Below are 19119 nucleotides of genomic sequence, written 5' to 3'. Positions count from 1 at the left end.
TAGTTCATTTACACCTGGTATATTTTCCGGCTGTACGTTATTCTTTCTTACATATTGTTAAAACCAGAACCCTTAGGAATCTGTAAGTTATGTACAAGGTTTTAGTCAATCCCTTTCCTTCCGCTGACGTGTCCATATCTTATTGAGCAAGCAATAATAAAATTATCAAGTGTTTTTAAAATAAACATGAGAATCTTTTTTAAAGCATGAGCTCTTAGAAATGAAACTCTCCAGTTTTGGGAGGCTTTTTCTTGTCAAATTTTCAAGAATTCGAAATCTTAATATTGGGAAGTTAGTTTGGGAAGGAATTGTACGGAAAAATTATTAAAACTTTCTGAGATTTCTTTTAATATAAAACCAGACTCCATCAAGCTGTTTAAGCATATTTTTAGAGCAGTATTTTACTATATAATTATGCCAGAATATTACTGCCATCTTTACACTGGAAGCTCTGTGCTTTCCTTACCTGTCACATTGCATTAGGTGCTTTGGTAGCTTAAATCCACAGAACAGAGTCCAAGACTGACCTTTCTTCAAGTGTATGCTGCCCTTCACTAAACAGTTACATTGAAGCTTTGTGGTTCTTTAAAATATCTACTTTGTTAATTAATGGGTTTTTTTCTGTTGAAAATTTTGATTTTTATTACTTTTATTATTTTAAAAGACTATTTGTGTTTGCAATAATATCCTGGGAGTGTGATGTAGAAGATTCATATGTGTTAATTGCATTCTGCCATTTTTACACTAATAGGTGAAGAAATTATTTAGGCTAAAGTGAGATCAAGAGTAGTGGGAAGGAATAAAAAGGTTTTAGAGCATGAAACTTGATAGAGTAAGTAGGGATGGGTGTGGGGGAATCACCCCGAAAGCCCAGATATTGTCTTTGCTTTTGAATGTGCATATGGGAGAGTGGGTGGGAGACACTCTGAGAATCAGAAGTCCCCAATTCTTTTTTAAACAAACTAAGGAAAAGCTTCTAAATGATTCTAATGCATCTACCTTAGTGCTGGTCCTCAGAAAACAAACAAACAAAAGAAATTAAACAGACTCAGAGATACAGGAAACAGCTGTTGGTTACCAGAGTGGGGGAGGTTTGGGAACAGGCAAAGTAGATGAAAGGCAGGGGTTAAGAGGTGCAAACTTCATTTATAAAATAAATAAGTTATGGGTTATTGTACACATAGGGAATACAGTCAATAATATAATAACTTTGTATAGTGACATATGGTAACTAGAGTTATAGTGGGGATCATTTCATAACATTATGGAAATACCAAACCACTATGATATATACCTGAAACTAATAGGATATTTCTTGTCAATTATACTCTAATATAAAATGAGTAGAGAAATTAGAGTAATTCATATACTGGGTGAAGAGTCAGACTTGCTACAACAGACAGGTTCTGATCACAGTGTCTCTGGACTAGAATGTAAAAATATGGAGGTTTTTGTAGTTTGTCACTGACTTAATTGTGTTGACTATTTCAGGATATCCGTTATTGTCAGCAGACATAGAAGACACGGAAGATGCACAGCAACAGGAAGCTGCCCTGCTGACAAAGTGGCAAAGGATTATGGGGATTAATTATGAAATAGTGGTAGGTTAGCTCAGCCTCCCTAACTTCCTAACTTGTAACTGTGTTTGAGCAGGAAGTTCATGACAGAAATAAAGATGATCTTCCTAAAGAGGGCTAGAGAAGTAGCAAATGCCCAGGACCTTTTTTTTGAAGACCTAAATGACTCAGATATTTTAAAAATTCAGTTTGGAGAAAGTTGAATATTAACAAAGGAACTGAAAAAAAAATGGTATGAAAATTTTAGAACTCATAGTTCATCAATATTTTAATATTTTGAGCAGTAGTCCATATTATTTCAACAAACATAATTTTTTTTTCAATTCTTGAGTCTGGAATTTATAGAAAGAACCAGAATAGAGAGACAGACTATACCTAAAGATAAAATAAAAATCATCATAATCTTATATATCAAAGTTCTAAGAGGATTATTCCCCCCACTCTATCCTTACATATTTACTTTGCATAAGGGGTTTAATTCTGCACCTCTTTTATGCCATGGTGAATGTTTGTTTATTAATAGTTTGCATACCTTATATAGCAATCATGACCTGATATCCTGAAAAGAGACTTAACAAACATAATGTGAATTATCAATCTTTAGATGTATACCAGTGAATTTTAGGGATTTCAAAAGGAAAAATAAAATACTAGGTTAATTAGAATTTTTCATATTTCTTATAATATTCAAAGGACTCTAGATTAGGAGAGATCGAAGAACAGATGTCATATAATAACAACTAGCCTTTATTGAGCACTTTGTGCCAAACAGTGGTCTTAGTGTTTCATTTAATCTTCATGACAAGGATCTTTTTTTTTTTAAACACTCAAGATGGTTAACAGTCAAATAAGAAGTAAGTACAGCTATTAACTACCATTTTAATTAAGTCAAGGAAGAATACAATAAGGTCCAGCTTAACTGTAGTTAATTTAGCATGAAAAGAAGGTTGGGCATTCCTTCTATGGGGTAGGGTTAACATGCCGGGACAGATCACTAAGGCTGCACTTCTGTGGTGGTAATTGATAGTGAAGGGAACTGTTTAATGAACCACATTGTCATAGAGGTGAGACCCAGGACCATGAACTTTGGCTGTCTTTTGTGCACACTGTCTGGTGGTGGTATTCCCAGTAATCTCTCAAGGGCGAAGCATGCTATAGGTAAGAACCATGCTGTTTATTGGCCTTCATCAAACAAAAGTGAGATAGATCTGACTTTAAGTTGTTTGCTGTGTGGTGATACAGCAAAAATATAGTCATAAGAGGAGTGGTAGAGTAGAAGGAAGGATTAATGGACATTATCAGGGATATACTTGGAGTTGGAGGGCTGCTCAGATGAAGTGATATTTACACTGGGTTTTAAGGAGTGAGAAGGATTTCATCCCAGTTGATTTAAAAATTGGATGAGGTAGCGTCTGATAATAACCCTTGCACATATCAGCAAGATTTGAAAGAAATATCTTTTTTAATTAAACACTATTTTTCTCAGTTCCTCTACCCCTTAGTTTTCTGAACTATAAAATATAGGGGATGAAGTAGATCATCGTTAGTATACCTTCTGATTTTAATATATTATTGGATTCTCTGTGAAAATGGGTGATTTCCTAACATTCTTCATTATTTAATGTAACAGTAGGAAATAAGAAGTTCATTCTCCTATTTGAAGCTTTGGTTCACTTTTAATGACCAGTGTTGTCTGTTGATACCAGCATAGGATCAGGAGTGTGGGCCCTAGATTCAGGCAGTGTAGGGTTCAAAATTCTTGTATAGCTAATGTGACTCTGGGTAAGATAGCCTCTTTGAACTTCATTTTCTTAATTTGGGAAACAAGGATAGACATTGGAATGATTTATGCAAAGCACGAAATAAACTATGTAATGGGGTTAGCCCAGTCCCTGGCACATAAGTGTCTTCTTTTGTCTTTTCTGTACTGTTGTTCGAGTGTAGGCATTTGATTTCATCTGTAGTCATTGAGATTACCCTCCATTGTTACCAGCATCTGTAGGTACCGCCCTGCACAGTCTCTCGGGTGCTGGCATCTGACTCCCTCCTCTGCATTTGTGTTGGTTCCTGAAACTGATGGATAACCATTACTCTTTCAGAGACAAAGCTCCAAAGCTTTGTAGCTCCACAAGAAGATTTTTGAAGCTTTTGTGAGAAAGTTGACTTTTTTTGGGGTCAACATAAAATCTACACATGAGAGAAAGAAAAAACAACAAATGAAGAAATGCTAGATTCATGATGATTTTTTCCTTCCAGGTGGCCCATGTGAGCAAGTTCAGTGAGAACAGTGGGTTGGGGATAAGTCTGGAAGCAACAGTGGGACATCATTTTATTCGCTCTGTTCTACCAGAAGGTCCTGTTGGACACAGTGGGAAGCTTTTCAGTGGAGATGAGCTGTTGGAAGTAAGGAGCTATGCCATTCCCCGTCCCCTTAAATAAAATTCTGAAAAGGCTGCAGGAGGCTTAATGTGTAATAATACTATGCATAATAAGTAAGTTCTTATTTTAAATTCCCCCCCCAAAGTGTACTTGAGACAAATACACAATTAAAAATCCACCAAAAGTAGGAATTTCAAATCTGTGCATTGATCTTCAGACCTAATTCCATGCTGGGTGTTTTTCCTTTGTTTTAGTCCAGAGAACTGTTAAAACTTTCTTTTAAAAAATTTAAAACAGTTATTCAATTTTTAGATGAGGTATTACTTTCACATGTTCCAGAATCACAAAGAACATAGACGGTGAATAATCTCTTCCTTGTGCTAATCCAGCCAGTTCTCATCACCCTTCATTAGGTAACTACTGTCATACTTGGTACCGTGCAGTCTTCCAGATATGTTTAATGAAGAACTAAGAAGATTTGGATATATTCTTTCCCCCCACTTTTAAAAGCATACAGGCATAAAACATGTACCATTTTCCATTTTGATTTTTTCACTTAGTGATATAAAACATCAATTTGTAGAGTAATCTGTTCCTTTTCTCTTCAGTCCTGGGTATTTTTTATTTTTTTATTACCTCTTCTTTTCCAAACTACTACTCTGGCACATGAAATAAGGGTGAATGATAGTGATTTCTCTTGAGTTCTTTACAAGTCCCATTTTCAACACAATTCTAACATTTTAGATCATACTACTATAGGTAACTAGTTCTGAGCACAGCAGAACTATGGTAATCATCCTAAAATTCATATTTATTTAATAAAAAAATTCTTTCAAAAGAGTACTCATATTATGAAATGGTCTCTCTTGGGCAACTTCTCTTTTTGCACAGGTGAATGGCATAACTTTGCTTGGGGAAAATCACCAAGATGTGGTGACTATTTTAAAAGAACTGCCAATAGAAGTGACAATGGTGTGCTGTCGACGAACTGTGCCTCCCACCAGCCAGACAGGGTTGGATAGCCTGGACTTATGTGACATTGAACTGACAGAAAAGGTATCAGGTTTGAGACTAATGGGAATAAATAATGGGAAGTCTAAATAGCATCTACAATTTTTTAAATCTTTTTTTTCTTTCATTTGGCATTTTTTTCCTCAAAATCAGTGGGTTGTAGGAAAGACCTTGAAGTCAGACAAATGTGAATTTGAGTCAGGCTTGACACTTACTAGCTCTGGGACCTTGGGCAGGTCATTTCATCTTTCTGAATCTCTCTTTTCTCCTCTGTAAAATCTACATCACAGTGCATGTCTTCTATTGTTTAAATAAGGTAATATAATGATATTAGGTATTATTGGGCCCTTTATGCTTGATAATTTATTCACAATATTCCTATGAAAAATATACTCGTAATGTGCCCATTTATAGGAGAGAAAATTGATGTATATAGTATAAATGTGGTAAACAAGAGATACTTAATGGTTGTCACAAGATTACTGCTCTAGGAATAGCTATCATATGGATGGACACGTCTCTGTGATTTTAGATCTTATTTGCATATTTTTTATACTTTTTAAATGTAAAAAACTTGAGGCTATAATACTTGCTTATTCTTTTTCATTTACATGAAAATATCAAGAAATAGAACTCATCAGCTTTTCTGAGGACTCATCATAGATATCCAAAGTTAAGATTTGGACTTTATGTAATTTGAGTTTTAGTCAAATCTCACTTAAGGTATAATGAGACATGATCTTAGAAATTGACTTACATTATACTGCAGGAATCAGTACAGTAGAAAAATTTTGAAAGCCTTGAAGAATGTAATATTCAACGAGAGGAGGTGAATAAGAGACATAATTCCAAATTATATAGAACTCTAGCACCATACATATTCATATGTATTTATGTGTTATGCATGGGATTATTACAATAAAGCAGGTGGACAGATTTGTATCCATGGTCCTAGGATGTGTAATAATTAACAGGAAAGATAGTATATAAACTAGAATTTCATCATCAAAACATGTCTTCCTGAAATTTGATATGTTCATACAGATGAAGACAACTGAATTAACTTATCTTTTTTTTTTTTTAATTTTTTTTATTTTATAAACATATATTTTTATCCCCAGGGGTACAGGTCTGCGAATCGCCAGGTTTACACACTTCACAGCACTCACCATAGCACATACCCTCCCCAATATCCATAACCCCACCCCCCCTCGACAACTGAATTAACTTAGATTCACTTTATTTTTGCTGAAAGGAAGCTAACATTTTGTATTTCTATTTCTGTGCCAAGTGCTTTATATATGTTAACTCATTTAATTCTTAACAATTCTATCAAATGGTAACTGTGAAGTTCAGGTTAAGAATATTGCTCAAGGCAACACAGTTAAGAAATCATCAACACAGCCTTTAAGTCCATGCCAGTCTGACTTCAAATCTTGTCTTGCTACTGTGCATGCTAATTTGTTAATGAAATAATCATGTGCTCAAGTCACAACAGTTTAGAACCTTTGTTTGCAGAGAGTACAAACTTTTACATATAGCCATTTCCTCTTGAGTTGTTATTCATGAGAATTTTTTCTTTAATATCAAAGTAGATTTACATTTTTCTTCTCTGACTACAGAGGTGACATAGACACTGATGAAAAAAAGTGAAAACTACCCACACTCATGCTGCTGAGATATAACTACTGTGTATTTTTGTAGGATATCTTTGAACTATACATTTTTAATGCCGGTTCCATGTTAGGTATTTCTACCACTTTAACAGCCTTCAGTAATTACTGCCTTAATTTGTAAAAGTTTCATGATAAGCTGTTTCTATTCTAATTTGTGAGTGGTTTGTTCTGGACAGATGCTGGAACTGTCCCTTTTCCTTGTAGTGTTGGTACATGTCTGCTAATCTAGTGCCCCTGAAATAAGAGCTGTCTGATCTGTTACCCAGCCTCATGTAGATCTAGGGGAGTTCACTGGGTCCTCGGAGACTGAGGATCCTGTGCTGGCGATGACCGACGACGTGGGTCAGAATGCGGAGGAGGTTCAAGGATCTTTGGCCATGTGGGAGGTTGATGTGCAGCATATCGAGTTGGAGAAAGGGAACAAAGGACTTGGTTTTAGCATTTTAGATTATCAGGTAAATACATCCTATTTAAAATTTTTTAATTTTTTAAGATGATACATGAGGCGCCTTGGTGGCTCAGTCCTTAAACGTCGCCTTGGGCTCAGGTCATGACCCCAGGGTCCTGGGATAGATCCTGCATCAGGCTCCCTGCTCAGTGGGGAGCCTGCTTCTCCCTCTCCCACTCCTCTTGCTTGTGTTCCCTCTCTTGCTGTTTCTCTATCAAATAAATGAGTAAAATTTAAAAAAAAAATAAAGATAATATATACTCAAGGTATATTGTAGATAAGAGGAAAGGTAGTTAATATTTTAGAGTTACCAAAGACATTTCCTTGTTTCTAGCAAATCTTCCAAAATAATAATTTATATGGTTTATTATATAATGTAAGTTTTCTTTTAACATTGAGTTCATTGAACTTTGAACTTCCATTGAAAATTTGAAGAACATACATTTTAGAAATACCATAGAAATACAGTTTTTTTGTTATTTGGGGGAATATGTCTAAATTATTTTTATTTCCATGCTCATCATTGATAGTTCATATTTCAGTGGTAAGACTCAAAGTATTAAATACTTAACTTCTTTCGTCTGAAGTGAATTACTGAGTTGTAATTGAATGGGATTCTTGTCATTGACTAAATGATTAGGTTTATGAAGAAGCTTAAATTGGTCAAGTGTAGCATGCTTACCCTGCGTTGTTTTCTGTGCTGAGTAACTGAGGAAATGTTTATGCCTGTGTGAGAGAGCACAGCTGTTGCTCCTCATTAATTAATACCGAACCAGAGAGCCATCTCCAATGACTCCCAGGAGTTGTGTTCTTTATAGGGCTTGATTGTGGAGCCTTGTTCTAATACTAAGGTTGCTGCATATCTGAAAACACTGCATCATCACATACTTCATGGACTCTTTCTGTATTTCTTCATTTCTAATAGATAGGCCTGACCTTTTAGTACACTCACATCTACTGATGTCTCACAATAGTAACATCCTATTAAACAAAAGCTGTTATAAGGGGTTCCTGGGTGGCTCAGTCGGTTGAGCATCTGCCTTCGGCTCAGGTCATGATCCCAGGGCCCTGGGATGGAGCCCTGCATTGGGCTCCTTGCTCAGCAGGGAGCCTGCTTCTCCCTCTGCCTGCCGCTCACCCTGCTTGTGCTCTCTCTCAGTCAAATAAACAAATAAAATCTTTAAAAAAGAAACAAGCAGATGCTGTTGTCAGTAATTTGTGGATCTGACGTCCAGCCTCACAAGATAGCTATAAGATTGGATGATTTATCAAAAAGTTAAAATGATAATTTTATAGTGATCTATACAATTGAAGTGGTCTACTCAGGAACAGCTTAGTACTTAAGGATGCCATGCTTTAGGGGAACTCTTCCTACACTCTTCAAAATGGAGATAGCGTTTACCTAGATAATTTGTTGAGAAGTGTTGCATGAAAATTCTTTTGTGAGACTTGAAACAGTTACCCATTCATTATAATTCAGTTTACCTAGATAATTTGTTGAGAAGTGTTGCATGAAAATTCTTTTGTGAGACTTGAAACAGTTACCCATTCATTATAATTCAGTGGCCAATCTGTGAAAACATTTTTTTCAATTAAAAAGGAGGTACACTCGGGGCGCCTGGGTGACTTGGTGGGTTAAAGCCTCTGCCTTCGGCTCGGATCGTGATCCCAGGGTCCTGGAATCGAGCCCCGCATCGGGCTCTCTGCTCAGCGGGGAGCCTGCTTCCCTTCCTCTCTCTCTGCCTACCTGTGATCTCGGTCTGTCAAATAAATAAATAAAATATTAAAAAAAAAAAAAAAAGAAGCTACACGCTTCTTTAATTTTTTCTTTCCTTCCCCATTCTGTCAGGATCCCATTGATCCAGCGAGCACTGTGATCGTGATTCGTTCATTGGTGCCTGGCGGCATTGCCGAAAAGGACGGTCGGCTTCTTCCTGGAGATCGCCTCATGTTTGTCAATGACGTTAACCTGGAAAACAGCAGTCTGGAGGAGGCCGTGCAGGCTTTGAAGGGCGCGCCAGCGGGAACTGTGAGAATCGGAGTTGCTAAGCCGTTACCCGTAAGAATTTGGATTTTATCAATTTTTTTTTTTTTTCATTTTGTAAACAAAACGGCTCTTAGGCTTACTTTTAGCTTCAGAAAGTGTTCTCATGAGTGAATTGTGACTTTTGGTATTTTTCATCAGTATGGTTGCCGTCCGTGTGAGTATAAAGATTTAATTTTGAGTAATATTTTTTTAAAAGAATAAAGGACAGAAAATGAGATTCAGAAATAAATTTATAACTTTATGGTTTTGTGGTATGCTTTTGATCTGTTTATTCAATAATAAGGTCATGATGAATACAGAATTGAATATTTTAAAACAAATATGCCTTAAAATGTCTATACCAATATGGTGGGGGTGTTAGAGAAATTAAGGGCATTCACAACTAGCAGTGCAATCTTTAAGTATAGTGGAATAAAGTAGAATCTCTTGTCAATGTGGGTTAGGGTCCTGCATTCTGTTGATTTCAACATATTTCTTGTCTAATTACTGCAGAGCAAGAAATTGAACTTTTCACAGTAGGTTCATCAACTTGTGGCTCTTCTCCTGGGAGGCAATCACCCTCCTGTCATTAATTAGTGCAGTATTAAAAACAACTAATCAGTTCATGCTACATAATGTCAGTATGTTTATTAGATATAGTGATTACAACATAGCACTTAGACCACTGAATTGCACGTAAATATTAGAGACATTTTCAATATTCTTGGGCCTTTTTTAATGTATAAATATATTTTTAAGTCAAAGGGCAAATACACCTTTTCTTAAGAAAACACAAACACATAGGTACATTTGCATAAACATCAAAGAACAATTTGTTGACTTTATGAAAGAATTTGTTCAAATAGTAAGCTTTGTTAATACATTTGCAATGTTAATTAGATTTTTCATGCCTCACTTTGTATTCCACAAAGAAGTTTGGTAATCTATGAAAATATATTTATGACAACAGAGGAAAGAAGAGAACTTATGCATGTGTTGCTGATACAGGGTGATGTAGGCAAGACAATCTATTTTAGGCCATTTTATTTGAGATTGGAATAAATATATTAGGTTTTCCATCAGTGTGATCAGTCAGTGTGATATAATAGATTAGGAATGTAATTTAGAATCTGTACATGTAGAGTTTTTTTTTTGTTTGTTTTTTTTAAGCTATGTTCAATTGAGAGACTTCACTGTAGGGTTCTCTGACATTCCTTGTCAAGTAAATGACATTCTTTAAAATAATACTCTAGTAAGGGATGACAGAGAGGAGATGATCCTTCCTTTTTAATGTTGTTTTTTTCCCCTGCAAATTCTTTTATATCTTAACACCTAAAAGGCCCCTTACTTATTTTTACATTAAGAGTCATTGTTTTGCCAGAATATTTGGCAGATGAAACTGACCAGAAGATTATTATATAATACAAAAAAATTATTGATTTTGATCTTTTATAAGGAGAATGAAAAAATTAGAAGGGATTTTCATCTAACAGATGATGTATTGGTATTATTGGTATTAGAAGAATGTCCTTATTGTACCTTAACAAATAAAAACTTAAATATGAATATTTATCATATTTCATGTTCATCATTCTATGTCTAAGTCACGTGTTATCATTTGAAAACATTCCCGTTTTTTCCCCTCTCTTCTTATTTTTTTCTACCCGCCATCTTTCTCCTTCCTTCCCTCTTTGCTATTCTCCTTCAAACTCCTCCTCAAACACTGAGTCTCCTTCTCCCTGCAGCTTTCACCAGAAGAAGGGTATGTTTCTTCTAAGGAGGATTCCTTTCTCCACCCACCACACTCTTGCGAGGAGGAAGGGCTGGTTGACAGAGCTGTCTTCAGGGCTGACTTGGCTCTGGTTAGTGGCCACAACATATCAAATCTTCTTTCAGAAATCTTATGTCTTATTTTTTGCTTTTCAAAATATTCTAAAATCTTACTGTATACTCTTTGTTCATAATGTTTTGGAAAACCAGACATTTTCATTTCAATTCTAGTGGTTCTTATAGTTCAAAATAGGAAGAAAAACCATAACACGTGTGAAACTATTTGCTGATTTAGGGAAGAAATTCAGTTAGCAATGCATTCTGACAACTAGTAAAATTAATCTTTACATCATACCAAAAGTTGTTGAAGCACTTGTTTGCTTTAATTTCATACTTGGGGCATTTCTAGGCATTATTTAGCTGTTTTCAGTTAATCAGTTGTTTTGGCTACCTTTGAATGGGGTAACTAGTATATTTTTTTCCATTCGATACAAATAATGTGAAAACCACGTAAATTGGTTCAGTTATTAAGAACACAGAAGTCTCCAAAATAGTCAAAACCCATGTTTACTATGATTACAAAATATAATAAGCATCACTGATTTACTACAAAGTTTTAAATTGAAATTTTATTTTTACTTGGTCTATATAAAATCATTCTTTAGAATAAATATTTCTGGACCACTGGAAGTCACTTTGATGAATAAATGCATGAATTTTGCTGCTAAGAACCTTACTTTCTAGTAGAGGAGACAATACTATAGCAATAATTAAGCTATAAAGCTAAATACCAGATATAAATAAACATGACATTTATACAACATAAATATAAAAAATTGGATGTCCTATTCCATTACTCCTATTAAAACCAGGTTCCTGGCCTAACTTTCCTTTTGGGAAAAAAGTACCCAGTATTACTAGAAAGGAAGTGCCCAGCTTTTGAAATCCTTGTTTTAGTGTATCAGAATAGAGTGAGGTTAAAAACCCATGGCATTCTCCATTATGTATTTCTAACCAGTTGTGCACATCTTGCTTTAGAACAGAGTATGAATTATTTCTTTGGTTTTGATAAACCTAATTTTTGGGAGATAGTTCTTCTTGTTAATATTTTTTAATTAGCCAGCTCCTGAAACTGTCTTTTGGAAACTTTGGTGTATATTATAATAAATACAATAATATCATATTACAATGTCATCAATAATCCATGACACAAAGCTTAGTTAATGCCATCTATCTAGATAGTGATGTGAAGTATTTACTTTCCAGAATGTTGTACCTGATAAACATTTGTGAAGGGTAAACCTCCACACAGTAATTCACTAGTGAATTTGAACATGTATTTAAAATATATTATTAGAGGGAGGGTCACTTGGAAGTGGCAAACCTCTATTCTTGGCATGTTTTTGCAAGAATGGGACCTGGTATAATTTATAATTCTTCTGGCAGAACAAGTTGAAATCACAAAGAAGTAGAACACGTAGGATTTTGCCATCCAGACCAAAAATGCTGATAATATAATATAATAATATAATTATGTTAGTTCTACCTATTTTAAAGTGTAACTTAGTGAATTGTAAACAGAGCTTTAAACTCCTCATGAGTTGATTCTTTCACTTGGTTCTACCATGAAAGATAGTAAGAGGAGCTTTAGATAATACTTAGTGAAATGTTCTGCTTTATGTGAGTTTTCCAGCAAAAGGAGTTCACAACTTTGTAGCTTCCCTATCACCATAATTAGACCCCTTGTTTGTTAGTATAATTTCAGTATAAAATCACAGATATTCTTTTTGGTTTCTGATGATCACCAGCAAGTTCTGAATCAGCAGCTCGGATGGTTTTAAAATCTAGTTTAAAATAACTTAAAATAGGGCTACCTGGGTGGCTCAGTCAGTTAAGCACCTGACCCTGGATCTCAACTCAGGTATTGATCTCAGGGTCATGAGTTGAAGCCTCTCATTGGGCTTCATACTGGGTGTGGAGCCTACTTAAAAAAAATAACTTAAAATATATTGTTTTAGTGAGCTTTATAAATAGATAATTGCCTAACTGCCTTGTTGAATAGTAGTTTATTTTAGTTGAATAGAAAAAGTGTTGACCTCTTTCATTTTATTATAAAATTCTAGAAGTTGGGCAGGTGGTTTTAAAAAATAATGTGAACTGGACAAAGTAAATATTTTCCTTAATTTATGAAATCACTTAAAACTTCGAATCAATCCGGGCTTTTTGTTAATTGTTGCTGTTGTCCTCTTATTGGTGGAATGCGTAACTGATGCCAGCACCAGTTTGTCTTGACGTGTTGAAGAGGGTGAGGAGGTCATGTAGGAGACAGGACGAATGCCGGTACTCTTTTTAGTCTCAAGTGGAGACATGTCATATATGTAACCAGAATTCCCAACTGACATTATCATTTTGGTTCCCAGGTGGACACAAATGAGGCTGACTTAGCAGATGAATCTACATTTGAGTCTCAGTACTCTCCTGATAATGACAGTATCTACTCCACTCAAGCCTCTCTTTTATCTCTTCACGGCAGCGCTTGTAGCGATGGCCTGAACTATGGTCCCTCCCTTCCATCTTCTCCTCCCAAGGTACAGAAGGGGAACTGTGGGAGTGGTATGTTAGAAGCATTGTGTTTTTCCAATCATGGATTCATTATCAGATTAAAGTGCAGTTTTGTTCAGGTAGTGTTGATTGAGCATCTCTCGGACCACTAGGTTCTATTTAAGTCTAGGTTCTATTGTATGGAATGATAGAGCCAAGGGTTCAAAGTTTTGAGTAGGACTTATATGATAGAAAAATTTTAATGGAATGTATTTCTCAAATTGTGTATTTATTTAGCTGTGTCTGCTTTAGAAAAATCATGAGGCTAACTTTATTTTCTGAATGGTTTTAAAATTGATTTTCATGTAGAGTTGGATAGTAAAATATTTCTTGGATTAATTTAATATTTAATAACAAGTGAAACTTAATACTGTCTTATGTTTTTATATAAAATGATGCCAGCAAATACTTTACATAGAAATCACAGTGAATGGCAAAGTATGGTTAAGTCTCTGGATATGAATGAAGAATTTAGTTACTATTCAACATATCTGTGCCAGATATATTTTAAAAATAGATTATTGGCATAAATGCCCCAACTCTTCTTCATTTTCTTGGTGATGTACTTTATAGTGTTTAATAAGTAATATTTTAAAACCTGCCCTATCTTTTGGGCTTGAAATTTGCATTTGGAGTTCTGCTTTTTAGTGAGTTGAATACTGTTTCATATGTTGGTCCTTCGGTTTTCACTTGTGTCAGTGACCTTTTCATATCTTTTGATAATTTTTATATTGTGTTGTCTGTCTTCATATTGATTTGTTGGAGTTTTTTTTTTATATTTTCTACAAATACAAATACACAAAACAGTTCAGTGTATTTTATGAGTATGTGTGTATGTGTATTAAAAAAAACTAAAAATATATAGGAATGACTTTTTTTAACTCCAGGAAAGAAGTTATTCTTTGAGAAAGAAGGAAACATGGGAATTCAACTGGATGTGTTAATACATTATATCCTTTTAAGAGGAAAGAGAGATTGAAGAGAATATGGCAAAATGTTAACATCTAATCTAGGCAAAGAATTCATGTACGGATATAATTTCTTTATTCTTCCATGTTGAAAATAAACCATAAATAAACATTAAAAGTCAAGATAAGACTAGACAGTAACTTTCTTAAATATATGAAATATGTATTTTCCATATAAATTGAATTCCGCAGGAAGGATATCTGTATTTTTGAATAAGATGTAAAATAGAATTTCCACAGGTCTAGCACAGTTTTCCTCCTTTCCTGATTAACAAGTAATTTTTGGGCCAGAACGTTTTCAAAGCATTTTTTTTTATGTTCAAGGTGCACCTGTTATCCTTGCAAATGATGCTGGGAAATCTTTTTGAATTGGTTTGCAAGGTATAATCTTGAATGGAGCAGCTGCTCCTCTCTCACCACACCTGAGACTGTCTGTGTGCCTGCGTCCTGTCTGGAACTTGTTCAGTCTTTACTGGCCTCGGGGCTGGAAGCTGAGTTCATCTCCTAATGGACTCTCCTAATCCACAGCATAGCGTAATGCCTCTTGCCAGTGGGACAGATTGCATTGTTTAACTTAGTAATTGTTACTTAAAGGGATTACACAATCTGCATACTGAGAAGCATATATTTTACAGGGCAAATGCTGGCTGTATGCAGTGCAACATATTGGCTTACTGAAGTCTATTTGCCTCTTTTTTTTTTTTTTTTTTAATTCCTGAGCAGTTTACTCTTTTGTTGAAGCAGATTCTGGCAAGCTGGCCTATCAACTGAAATATTTAAACTATAAAACAACAAAGAAGACATTAATGAGGATGTTTTAAAACACATTGTGAAACTGCTGTGTGCTTTCAGTTTTCTTAGAAAGTAGGACTGTTTCTGCATCGTGGTAAATCTCTGCAACATTGTTTTTTATGTTTGTTTTTATTTTGTGGTGTCTTTATAGCACCAAGATATTTACCAGAAAATTGTATGTAAATAAAAAACTAGGTGATGTATTCATCTTCCTGTTTCTTTGCACTAAATTTATTTTAAAAAGACAGAATGGCAATTTGTTACAGAATTTAGAACTGGCCTTTTTTTTTTTTCTGGTCACTTTTCTTAAGAGTGAGCTCATTCTGGAACCCTCTAATTGATAACATAAAAACCTTATAATATACAATATTTAAGACAGAGAAGCCTCCATACTGATTTAAAGAAGTATAGAGTGTGAGCATCTCAGTGATTCCTCAGGTTTTTGACTTTGCGAGACATGTAATAACCTTGATGGTTAGAAATGTACAAACAATTACACCTTGGTCAGGTATGCTGCCAGAAGTTGTAAATAATGGATTCCATTATTTAAATAAATAAATAAATAAATAAATAAATATACCTATTCCTATAGATCTCTACTTACTGTCATTCTGTAGCCTCACTATTGCTGCCTTCACACCCAAGCTCAAAATGTTTGTTTGTTTGTTTCTTTGGAGAAACACTTAGTATCAAAAACTAATGTAATCACTCTAGTCAAGATGATGGGAATCACTGTGGAAGTCTTAGGGACAAAACTGCAAGTTCTCAAAGCACAAAAGAAGTCCCTTTTTGGCTCAGTAGGGTTGGTGCACAAACACTAGAGGAAGTACTGTACCTCCTGTCAGGAACAATGGGAGGAGGACGGTGAGTTGGAGTGGCTGTGCTTTTAGTATGTTTTCTGAGTGTGGAAGGACTTCTGTGGTGGACCGCTTATGAGGAAAACCAGCTTGTGTCCAGTGAATGTTTCAGGACTTAGCTAGTCTATATAAATAAATCATCCAGGGAAATAGCGTGCCCAGGTATCATCCTAACTCACTCATCACCCTTCAACAGCTCTCTTCAAGTGTATTTGATATTTTTAGTATATGTGCTGCCGAAGCGAGCACAAGTGTATTGATATTTTTATTTAACCTCTTATTTTTTTTTCTTTTATTTCCTGGAGAATAAGAATGTATCAAGTAGAGACACGTGTTAATGTGGATTTTTGCAAGACTTAAGTTTGGGTACCAAGTTGCACTAGGAAATTATGGAGTTATTTTCGAACATCTTATAGGGGAAGAACTGCTTTTCTTTGAGATCCATAAGACTTTTAAAAATAAAACTCAGTTGGTTGTTCAGCAACCAGAAACGTTTCTGAAGTAGGCGTATGTTGTCTGCCGTGTTGATTAGCTCTTTCTTTTCTATGTGTCTGTGTTAACTCCTTTATGAATAATGCATGGAAATTTCTGTCACACGATTTATAGTAAACCCTAGCTAACAAGGGCGGCTTGGAGTCCTTTTGTGATGAAAAGCAGTTTTAATTGTTATCTTTATTTGAGGTTTAGGGAAGATGATATGCTGCTAAGTATTATAATTAATTTAGTAATACAGAAGCTAATTCTGTAGTATGTGCATTGTTATTTTTCATTAGAACAGAATCATCAAAGTTGGGTGAGTGGGCCAACAGGTTATTGTCTAGGTTCCAGCAGTGTGGAAGATGATGGTTTCCTATCATTGTTCCTGAAGAGTCTAAGGATGTTACTTGCTTGTATGATATTCCCATTTGCCTCAATTCTTTGTGCCATGAATATTTGATAATTCCAGAAAGATGATAACTTATGCTGATAAGAGGAATGTAATTAACTCTGTTGGAAAAATTGATTACCTTTTAGAAAAAAATAGGAAGACATCCATATTTCACATCAAACGCTGAAATAAATTCTAGAAAGATTAAAACGGAACCTGAAAAGAAAGCATTTATAAAACAGAAGGGAAAGACTAGAAAGCTTCTTTTTCTTTGTGTGGAAGAACTTATTAAGCAACTTTTGAAACTCTGTAGTACAAAGTGTTGATAAATTTGATTATGTAAAGAATTTCATAAAGAGTTACATAAAGAATTTAAAGAATTTAATTTCTGCATGTATATCTATAGAACATGTGCAAACTGAAAGATAAGTAACAGGCTGGGGAAATACTTGTATATATTACAGACTTTACTTACAGAGTATAGCAATGATAGGAACAAGTGGAATCCCCCTGATGAGAAGTTGGATAGAATATATGAAGAGAGTGTTGACAGGAGATATATAAATGGCATGTCCTCATTAATTGTTAGGGACATGCATAGTAAATACTAAATTTTATGTTTACTAGAATATATTTCTTTCAGATCGAATTACCAAACTTATTTAGGGTTGGCAAGGTTAGTTCTCAGGTAGTCCCACATTTTTGTGAGAGAAAATTGGACTCTTTGGCAATACGTACCAACATTTTAAGTGTGCATATTACTTGGCCCATAATTCTAGGAGTTTATACTAAATACATTTTCTCACATGTACAAAGATGTGTAATACAAATTACAGTAATGGCTAACAGTTATTGGGCATTTTCTATTAAGTCAGACATGTTATTAGTACTTCGTGGTATTAACTCTCTGTCCTCCCAATTGTCCTGAACTAGGTCCTTCTGTTTTCCTCAATTAATTGATGAGGGGACCAAGGCACAGAGGATGGCTAGTGGAGGAATGAGAGTCTGAACATGCATTTCAGAGTCTGCACTCCGGGGCCTTTCATACTTAGGGGTGGCTCTGTGGTCATAAGAAGATTGAGGTTGACGTTTATTTACTGACATGGAAATCTCTCATGTCTAGATACAAAGATGCTTCAAAAAAGAAAGTAAAACATTCTGCTTAATTAATGGTTTAGGTTAGTTTTAAAAATGTGTAACTGCTTGTATGTGTTAGTGTACTTGTGTACTTATACACGTTTAGTAAGCAAATGAGTAAAAAGTTCTGACAGACATTCAGCTGGTTCCAGCTCTTTCTACAGGGGGAAAAAATGGAAGTGGAAACCATAGGGAGAGCTTTCATATTATACTCTATATACACACACACATATGTATACCTGCATGGCCCGAATCTTTCCTGATGATAATGTATTCATATGCTACTTTTATATTTTAAAAATATTAATAAGAGAATTAAAGGGAAAACTGATATGTTTATTCAGTAGCAGTTCATGGAGCAGCTGCTTGCCCAAAGCACATAAGTGATAGAATATATCTGTTGTAAATAGATGCATATGTATACATTGAACTAGAATTTTAGAGTTTCAGGGAATTTTAGAAACTAAATATAAAGTCAAGAGAGGTCCTGTTGTGATATATAGGTTGTTAATAAGAGAGCCTAGAGTAGAGCCTACATCTTACTATACACCTTCTTGGTATTCCCTTTGTTTATCTTGCAGAATGTCTATGAAAATTTTCCCTATAATAATTTGAGTTGCATAGCTTTCTGTTTTCTATAAATATCTAGAAATGCCTATCAAAATAATTTTTCCTTAGAGATTCTTGTAAATCAGAATCAATATTTTCTTTACGTTCTTGATGTTACATAGGAATTTCATACTGATTGAAAGTGAACTACTCTTTAAGATTTGAAAATACAAGTCACTTGCTTTCCTTTGTGGATTAAACTATAATTTTGTTTGTGAATAGAACACAATATTGCATCTAAATGATATCATGTATGCTATATAGTGCAGGTATAACTCAGTTGAACATGGCATACATGATCTACAGAAAATGTATTCAAAAGCATTTATAAAAACAAAGATAATGCAAATGTCAGCTAAGAGAAGAATTTGTACGTTTGCTAATGCTTCTTGAGTAATGA

The 19119-nt window shown here is 34.8% G+C and overlaps 1 protein-coding gene across 10 annotated transcripts in view; it reads left to right on the top strand.

Moving 5' to 3' along the window:
• Positions 1-19119, top strand: part of MPDZ (multiple PDZ domain crumbs cell polarity complex component) — a 157393-nt gene that overhangs the window by 69151 nt on the left and 69123 nt on the right. For 8 of the 10 annotated variants that reach the window (XM_047699409.1, XM_047699412.1, XM_047699408.1 and 5 more), the window contains 7 exons: positions 1492-1601; positions 3834-3980; positions 4848-5012; positions 6910-7098; positions 8941-9150; positions 10863-10979; positions 13308-13475. In XM_047699409.1, the coding sequence (XP_047555365.1) occupies positions 1492-1601; positions 3834-3980; positions 4848-5012; positions 6910-7098; positions 8941-9150; positions 10863-10979; positions 13308-13475 (1106 nt within the window). The remainder of the gene's footprint in view (positions 1-1491; positions 1602-3833; positions 3981-4847; positions 5013-6909; positions 7099-8940; positions 9151-10862; positions 10980-13307; positions 13476-19119) is intronic. The other 2 variants (XM_047699411.1, XM_047699414.1) reach the window with 2 other exon arrangements.

This window comes from Lutra lutra, chromosome 13, assembly GCF_902655055.1.
Source record: "Lutra lutra chromosome 13, mLutLut1.2, whole genome shotgun sequence".
Taxonomy (NCBI): domain Eukaryota; kingdom Metazoa; phylum Chordata; class Mammalia; order Carnivora; family Mustelidae; genus Lutra; species Lutra lutra.
Note: the sequence above shows the minus strand (reverse complement) of the source record. Positions and strands in the feature narration are given on the sequence as shown.